This window comes from Aulonocara stuartgranti (genome assembly GCF_965226115.1).
Source record: "Aulonocara stuartgranti genome assembly, chromosome: 20".
NCBI lineage: Eukaryota > Metazoa > Chordata > Actinopteri > Cichliformes > Cichlidae > Aulonocara > Aulonocara stuartgranti.
Window position 1 is genome coordinate 3,937,659 of NC_138956.1, and position 9,654 is coordinate 3,947,312.

The following is a 9,654-nucleotide window of genomic DNA, read 5'->3' on the forward strand; positions in this document are numbered from 1 at the left end:
TTTGAAATCAACCAGGAGATTATCGTATGTAAAAAAAATAACCAGATTAGTTGCCGTGTTGAAAACAATTATGATAACCCAATGATGCAGAACAGCCCAGAGTGTTAGCATTTGAATAGCTGCAATCTTTGTTCTTCTTTCTTAACACGTTGCCACACTGAATTTGAAACCAAACAAAAGATACTACACTAAAGTGAAAAATGTCAGGTTTTACATAAACAGATTTTACACCAGTATAGGAGGAACACACGGTGCCTTTTAACACAGCAAGCCACTGGTTAGAGGTGCGGTAGTAACTGGAGAAATATTTTTTGTCAAAGAAAATGATTAAATGCAAAATTCTGTGGGAAATATGTAGAGTCTGGGCTTTAAAAAATAGTATTAAATTGGCAGCGCAACACCAAGTTAAATTTATATGTTTTCCTCTGCCCCGCAGTGCTGTTTTCCCATCTAGATTATTTTGATGTGAGTTTCCAAAAATCCATTTGGTTATTAAAACAAATACATCCACCAACATGGTTGTGAGCAGCTTCATGCAGGAAAGTACGCTATCCGCCCTTATCACTTTAGGAGGAAACAAAACTTTGACAGATTGACAGGAGGCAAACGTCAATGGCATCCCACTTGGCTGAGCTGTAATGTTAGTTAACTGCATGTGATGCATTTTCATACCTGAAAAGATTCACAAGATGACTTTTTTTTCTTTTAAATTATTGTTAAAAATTGTAACTTTTTGGTTCTTTGAGCAAATGGCATCTAGTTCATTGCATTGAAGAGAGGGCACTGTTTTGTGACCCCTTGTGACTAGGTTACAAACATTTCTGCAGATGATGTCACCAAAACAGGGAAACTTACTGCAAAACAATGTAAACATTTAGAGGAAAGACATGCAAATTTAGCTTTTTGGGGAGTACAGGACCTTTAAATATGATAGTAATCCAAGTGGAGAGAATTTTTATACTGCTATATTAATACTTTTACTTAAATAAAGGATGTGCACAATCAGCTAGTGGTCGTAATAAACATCTATCTGCACACAGTAAGGCCCGAGCGGCCCTCCCTCCTCCACACATGCTGCTAAACACCATGCAGGAGCTGGTCATTCATCCTTTTTGAGCACATGAGGAGACTCCTGTTGGCTGCTCATGTCAGCCTGACAACCCGCTGATGGTGACTTTACGATGTCGCAGTGTGACACCTCAGAGATTTCTGAACTTCACACAGAGACAACATTTCACAAGGCACTTTTTTTTCAAAGTCCAGCCTAATGGGACGTGTTAGTGTCACAGCCAACAAGAAAAAAGAAATGTTGATATAGCTGGATAGGATGCACTTTTTTTTTTAGCTATTGCACTGCTCATTGTGCTGTGCTGCAGAGTTTCAAGAACACTGCATCACACTTTTTGTTTTGAGTTTTTGCTCCTTTTCTGTGTTCTTTGGCAGTTTTATATGCAGTCATGTAAATATTACTGTGGTTTCAGTTTAACACAAACCAGCCTCTTGGAGAGTGGATTTTGGTTCAGCTGAAGTTTCTTTAGTCGATGCCCTCCCTGTGTTATAGAGAAAAAAAAAAACAACAACAACAAAAAAACAGATAGGCCTCCAAGACACCATTGTGTTTGGTACTTAAAAGGAAGGACATCTAGTCCTTCTCTGCAGTCAGTGCAGTGTGCAAGCTTTTATGTATGAACATGGAAAGGACTGAAACTAGTCAAGATTTGGCTTTCACAATAAGAGCGCTGCAGGAATCTGGTATTTTTTAGAGAAATGGTCTGAATGCCAACTGCAGTCAAATATTTTTTGTGACTATCAAACTTAATGCTCATTAATATAAAACAGAGAGTGAAAATTGGGATTTTGTTCAAAAACACAATTCTATTCATTTTAATATATAAATTAAAAAAACCTTCATACCACATTTAAATGACAGGCAAGACATAAAGTAAAAACAGCTGTTTTTTTTTTTTTTAACAAACTACTGCCATCTTAGGGAAGAATAAGAGCACTGCAGCAAGAAACAGCTGGGGAATATTTAGCCTACATTTACACATAATGCTGAAAATCTTTGTGCTACAGTTTGTGTAGTGAGTTATCTTAAAAAGTGCAAATTAACATGTGCTCAGTGAATAACAACTTTAAATATTTTGATATTAACAAATAGATTTATGTTAGAAAACAGATCTGTATGACAACAGATGACAAAAATTATGTTGAATCAACAGAAATACATCTTGTGTAAATATTTTATTAGTATTATTTTGTGGCTTTATTAGCAAAAATTAAGTGAGGAGGAAATTATGACATTCACAAAAAAATCAAATAAATTCGTTTTTCTTCCGATGTAATTACATCCATAACTGGAGTTCCTTTGACTTTATTTCACAAGAAAACAATCTCTCTAAAGATAAATGCTTTCCTTTATCAAACATGTGGTTTTAATACATGTTTTTTTTTTTTGCATGAGCCCCAAAGGTTGATTCTGTTCATGTGGATGTAGTGTTTTCAGTGGGAGAAATGTTTCGTCACCCATGCAAGTGACTTCTTCAGTCTCAGCGCACTGCAGGTGCCGTATAAACTGTTCATTGCATAATGACAAACTAGCCCACTGAATGAACAGTGAGCTGTGAGGTCAGTTCTTCCATCATTAGTATGCAAATTGCCATGACCACTGATCAAACAATCACTGACAAGTTAGCTCTTCTGTGTTGTGCCATCCGCTTCGCCAGAGGAAATGGAAATCCTCCTGGCACTTAACAGCGTACGCTACATTGCTTCGTTTGCGTCAGGGGACCCGATCTTTGGGGTGGACCAGCTTTTGGCGCAGAGTGTTTTAGGGTTTAAAAACTATGGAGACGCTGTGTTTAGAAAAAATGCACCTCATCTGTCCCGATACTCCTGTCACATGAGGGATCACTAAGGGTTTTTGCTTAGGCAGCGGTTGTCCTCTCCTGGATCAGCTGGAGAGATCCAGGGATTTGGAATTTATTAAACTCATTATTCTGGCAGGACATTTTGGTCCACAAAGATGACATTTTACTGAACCTTGTGTTGCTTTTTCACAGCTTTTGTATTGCTAAAATGTTACTGTTCGCTTATCACTCAGGCAGGCTGATTGATCAGAATCAGATTTGACCTTTAACATTGCAACTTATGTTCAGAAAACACATGGTGCACGGTACAGCCAAATTCTGAACCAGAGAAAGCCTTTTAAGCCTTTATGGTTCAAAGTTTCTGCCTAAAACACAAACCACATTATATTTACTATTTAAGCTCAAGAGATTCATCATTTCTGTTCTCTTAAAGGTTGCTTCACTGTCAGAGTGGGCTGTTAAACGGTCACAGGAGGTGACTGTAACGTACACAGCTTGTTTATTGTTGCAAATAGCGCTGCTAACTTGCTTTGTTAATTGAGTTGATCATTTTCTAAAGTGTTGGGGTGAAAATGGACTCCTTATGTCACCTGATAGGACATTAAATTAAACATAAAACAGAAGCTTAAATAAAAAAATGAATCTGGTACCAAATTCTCTCACATGTAATTCTAATCCTGAGACTTAAAACTAATTTTCCCAGCAAAATCCACAAACTGTACAGATTGAATAAAGATTTGGTTGTGCTACCAAAAACATTAAAAAATACAAAACAGTAACTAACACATGCTCACATTTAGAAAAAATGTTTATTCACATGGATGTTAAGTTGCATCACGCAGCATCAGTGGTATCCACGAGCAATAATTACGGTAAACTAAATTGTTTAGTTTAATTATTGTTTAAACTAAAAAGGAACAAAAAGTGCTCAGTAAGCAATAACATGTGGCTGATATCTTAATATACAAACAAGGACACAGGAGTGAAACTAAATTATAAACAGTGGTGTTTACAGAGAAACTGAGAATCATCACTATTCTCAAAAATGGCCCATGGTGCAGTGCGGTTTCTTAACACGTATCCCCATAGTTTGGTATAGCTGAAGCATGTACACCCAAAGTGTGAAAACGACCAACACATAATACTGAGAATGTGCCTCAGCTTTGTCCATACAAAAAGTCACTGATTAGTTTTCCCCGACCAACATATCCCGACCAACAAACGGATAAAACGTCTTCCAAATGAGAAATAATTATTTTCTGTCGATCTTACACAGAAAAATGCAAACGTGAGGGAAAAGCTTAAAGAAACAAAAAACAAAAACCATCACTTAACTGTTCCTGCTCAATAACCAATAACGTCCAGGCCACACCAACAACAACAAAAAAAAAAAAAATAGAAATAGCACAAGGAATTAAAGCGCAGGAACAAGTAGGATAACTGCTTTAAAGTGCTTATGACGACACAAAAAGGCCTCTAAAAGAAGGCAAAAACTTCAACCTCAAAATCACCACAAACAAAAATCAGTCTGAGAGGTCATTGTCTTTTGAATACTGTAAAGGTGAAGGGGTAAACTGCTGCACAAAACCTTTCTGCAGGAGGCCGCAGCTCTTAAAGTCCTCCTCTGAGAAGGGGAGGTTCTTTAAAAGTCTGTTTTCAAGCTCCTCTATATACGCATAGTTCAGCAAAGCCAGTGGGCTGGATGAAGCACAGGAATCATTATCAGGGCTGTTCTGAAATAATGTCACGCTGTCGTTCTGATCAATCCCGCAGTGCTGACTCATGGTATTCTCAATTGGCAATGTGTGGTTGTTCTCACACTCACTGTGCTGGTTATTGATTATTTTGGCACTTGTTTCTAAAGACAACGTTGTGGTAACACTGGGCTTCAAGCAGGCATTGGTGTTTGCCAGAATCTCCACTGGAGAGAAGCGGCTCGGTGCGATTTCGCTCAGTGGCGTTGACCCTTCCCTCGCTCTTTCTTCTGTGACTGTCTGGACGATGTTGAGGTTCCACACATCTCCAGCCCCTCTTCCATTTCTGCTGGGGGTGAGCTCTTTGCTCAGGTCCAGGAGAATACAGTCAGAGTCCTTTTCACTACTTTCTGTTTCTGTCTCTTCCCCAGATCCATCCTGCTCCACACACTCTGCCTCCCAGGCTTCTTCACATGACTTCCCAGATCCCCTTACAGGAGACTCAAATACCACTCCTTTAGGAACAAGAGGATGGAAGTGTTTGCGGCGAAGGCTAGTGTATGCTGATGAGCAGAGTTGCCTCTCTGGCTCTCTCGACATGTAGTGTCGGACTGACTCTGGTACCAGGATTTCATGGCGTTTTTTGTGAGGGAGTAAGGCAGAAAGACTTCCAGGTACACATTTTCCTACAATGGGTATAAGGCAGGTAGGTTTAAGTGCTGAGACAAAATCCTCCAGCTCTTGGTAGGAGGAGTGATCTGAATAGGGTACTACATGGACATAAGGGTGGAAAGAGATCAGCGGCCTGCTGGTGGGCAAGATGGCCAAAGTTGGTTGTTCTTTGTTCCACTGGTGCAAAGCAGAGGCACAAATCTCTGACTGGTCCACAGCTCTGATACGGCCGGCCCCTGGCTCAGTAGTGAAGACATCAGGCAGCTCCAGAGCTTTAAGGGTCTCCATTCTCTCAAAGCTCACCTCGATCCAGGTTTTAAATTCCATCGCCAGCTCCAATAGCAGGGACTCTTTACCTAAGGAATAAAGGCCTGCAAGACGGAATAAAGCAACAAGAAAACTTTAGACCTGCAATAACTGACCTTTTTTTAGCTACTGAGAATCAGCAGGAACAAGCTGTGAACACAAGAATGACAAATCATCACCTTCTAAGCTGAGGATGTGAATTAATAGCTTTGAAAGTGAGACAATGTGTCTATCAGAAATCTGAGGAAGAGCTTTGTGTTCAAAATATCGCACAGCTACAAAAAAAACAAATTTAAAAAAATCCTTCTTTTCAATCCCAACATTGATACTGATATTGCTGTTTTTGTTAATTTTACATGTACTGTTGTCAGACACACCCTTTGGCAAAGAGTGCAATGCGACTCCTGTGTATGTAACATCAGCTTTTGTCCCCTAATGGTGGTGGTGAGGCTAAGGTTCCTATTAGTGCTGTCAGCGTTAATACGACGTTAACACCACAACCGCATTAACGCGGCAAATCCCCGTTAGAGAGTTAACATGGATCGGCCCTGGCGAGGGCTGCACGGCATCAACACACGTGCAGCCCTCGCCAGGGCCGATCCATGTTAACTCTCTAACGGGGATTTGCCGCGTTAATGCGGTTGTGGTGTTAACGTTGTATTAACAAGATTAACGCTGACAGCACTAACTCCTATTAATCTTTGGCAGCATATACACCCAATAAAAAAAAATACAAAAAAAGCCATTTATGCACAGTCACAATACAGTAACTGACAGGGCTGCAGCAAGCTGTTTAAACTGACCTATGATAACATTGTGGCTGGGGTGGCTGCGAATAATCTCCTTAATCTGTTGAGTGGCTCGCTGTCTTGATGGCAGGGTACGGTTAGGGTCACAGTTAGTGTTGTCCAGGTACAGCACATCTATAGTGGCGTAGGTCCGTAAGCATGGCTCACGCAGCATTGAAGGAGTGTATCTAAAGTCGCCTGAAATAAATCGGCGCGGAATGTTAATTTACGTGATACCAAAAACTTGAGAAATTAAATCCAACAGGACACAACTTGAGAAATTGCATTTTTCAATGTCTGAGAAGCTTCAGAGAAACAGACCAGTGTATAGAATGGAGCCAAAGTAGCCTTCGAATAGAAACATGACAGCCCCTGGACAGTGGTTGGCATCTATCAGTGTGACCGTGAGCCTCTCCTTGCCAATATCATCCAGTGGGAGTAGGTATGGCTCACCCACTTCTAAAGGATGGATCCACTGTTCTTTCACCTAAGCAGACATGGAAACATTCAGAGGAAAACCAAAAAACATCAAAACCTTATAAAAGACTTTGGTGCAACAGAATATCTACTACTCCAGATCACGGTCAGGTTTAGTCTGAAACACGTTTAAGGTTGATAAAAGATCAAAGTTTGGAAACTATAGAAATAACACACCACTGTTATTGTATATTTTGTATAGGGTTGACATGTTGTGCACTCAGATCAGAGATGCTTGTGTTTATAACCTGGCAGTATTGAATGTTTATGTGAGTTACTGTTGCCTCCTATGAGTGTGAAACAGCTTGGCCAGTCTCCTCTGACATCAGCAAGACATTTTTGCCCAGAGAACTGCCGCTCACTTAATGTTTTCTATAAGTGTGCATACTATAGCTGTCCACTGCAGGGTTGAGGGTTTGACACTTCATCTGTCAAAGTGTCCTTGGTACAGAACATCTGCCATTTTACCTGCTGCTTCTGTGTCGGGCTCTACAGTAGCCAAACACATTTGTTACTGTTCTTTCTGTTCCAAAACTCCAGCTTCTTGGCTATAGAAAATCATGTAGCTGGATAATCATTAATTATACCTGTGCTGTGCGAGCCCAGGTGTAGCCAATAGCTCTAATGAGCTCTAATTCAATAATTAAAGGTTTTAGATCCCGTGCAGCACTGCTTCTACACTCAAACATGCATTTGTTTCTTTATTTTTAATGACTACACCCTCCCTTACCTGCAGCTTGAGTTTCAACAAAGTGGCGGTTGTAGGTGAGCAGTAGATGGGGCGATTGCTCCACGTGGACGTCAAACCTGTCGTGTGGTCGCTGTGCATGTGGGACAGGAAAAACAGCCGGGTACCCGGACACTTCCGCACATGCCAGAAGTCCACGGCCAGCGGCGTGTGGGGAATGACTTTCCCGTTTGCGGGCATTGTTATTGCCACCGCTTGAGGTCATCCAGCTGTGTGGTCAGTCGATAGATGTCACGGGCTTTTCGCCTGTGGCCAGCTGTTAGAGACTAATTAAAGTAATAGTTGGGAGTTTGACGGGCAGTTAAGGTTGTCACAGAGCAAACTGCGTATTAAAATGTCAGCAGAAACACAACAGCGTGTTGACATAAACAAAAAAACAAAACCCTTCACTGGCTTCTGGCTAACGGAATCGCTAAATACAAATTTAACACTCGTTACTAAAGGCTACATACTTTTTTTTTTCTCGTATTGACCTCTGATTTAGGTTCAGAAAATCTTCAGCCCAACCTTGAGCACCTTAAACAGCTGGCCGGTCGTTACATTTTCACAGTTGCGGTGCTAACAGCAGCTGTTAAGCCCCGCCATTTCTGTTTTCAATTTAACGCTCAACGCCTCCTTTTCCTTCTTCTTCTTTGTTTTCTTTATTGTAGCGGTCATGCTGCTTATCTACAATACTGCCACCAAAAGGCGGCACTCGGCTGGATCCATATAAAAAAAACTAGAACCCCCCCCCCCCAGCAATAGCAGTCACCTCAATATGCTTTATGATGTAAGGCAAACACTAAAAACTTACAATGTTAAAGAGAAAACCTCATCGAATGGTCCCCTCGGAGCAGCACTTGGCGACAGTGGAAAGGAAAAATAATGAAATTTCTTTTTATAGGAAGAAACCAAGGATGTAGCAAATCAATTTCAACAATATCCATTTTTAAAACTGTATTTGTAAATCTCTAAAAATATATATTCAATACAGGAGGCTACCAGAAATACACAAAGTAAGTAAACTGTTGTAGTATCCACAAGATGGCGCCAATAGAGCGGAAACAGTCGCTTCATGGCAACTTTGCAGGGCATTTATTGTGTTTCTCATATTTTACGAGATTATAAATTGATAGAGAAGAGCGCTTGATTATTTCCGAAATATATTAAAGCTTTAAACAATTCTAGCGAAAAAAAAAAGAAAAAAAGAGAGAGATATACTGAAGACTTTGGTGTTTGGATGATGGATTGATTCCCCTCTGAAACCTTCGAGGCTTACTTACTGTATCTAATATATGACTATATATATGTAACACTCATAAAAATCATCATCCCAATATGCATTATTTGTTATATACATTGAGAAGGGGGTACTGCTAAATGGGGTCATTGCTATGGTGATGATAGGAATTCACTGTAGCGCCCCACCCCCCGCACCTCTCCACCCTTTTCCTTTGCACGCTGTTCACTTTTCAGGATAATACCTGGGACTGCTGCGCATTCCTCTCTTATCACGCGGCATGAGTTCTCTTTCCATACAGGAGCGCATTAATCACACGCTGCTTTACAGTTAATTATATCACCCCCAAATGCACGCATGCGCCCACTCTGCAAGGATTCAGTGGAACCCCTGTTACTATTCACTTCACATCTTTGTGATGGTTCCACAGCGGGAAACTGTAACTAATAAAGATTTTGTCCCTGATGTGCAATAGATGTGTTTATTTTGGGGGTAATGCTGCTCTACGTTCACACCTCCAGCTGCAGTGTTAAAACAGTGTCTAGAGACAAGTAAAATATTGATAACAGGACAAATATTTCTCATAGATATTCTAAGTATAATTATGCAACTGTGCATAAATAAACAGTAACGCACTTCATTATTATTTAGTATATTCTTTCTCAATCAGCAACGAACATAATTAAATTCCTTAAATAACGCGTGCACAAAACCACCGTGCCTTGTTGTGATTCTTCAAATATTATAGGAATGTCAGTGCAGGGAGAAGATTAAAATTAGCAGCTGTTTACATGTATCAAGCCAAAGGTTGCTGAGGTCAGCAGGAGCTGTCTTTCCTGTCATGGTGTTCTGCAAGAAGAAGAAAAAAACAAACAAACAA

General features: G+C 40.3%; 1 protein-coding gene across 1 annotated transcript; it reads right to left on the reverse strand.

The window, feature by feature from the left end:
* Positions 1-3,660: 3,660 nt before the first annotated feature.
* dclre1b (DNA cross-link repair 1B) lies at positions 3,661-9,121 on the reverse strand. Its single transcript, XM_082520125.1, has 5 exons — positions 9,019-9,121; positions 7,538-7,821; positions 6,652-6,817; positions 6,346-6,528; positions 3,661-5,607 (listed from the first exon to the last, which is right to left on the reverse strand). The coding sequence occupies exons 2-5, from the start codon at positions 7,733-7,735 to the stop codon at positions 4,394-4,396; spliced, it is 1,761 nt and encodes a 586-aa protein (XP_082376251.1). The 5' UTR covers positions 7,736-7,821; positions 9,019-9,121; the 3' UTR covers positions 3,661-4,393.
* Between the last annotated feature and the right edge of the window lie 533 nt (positions 9,122-9,654).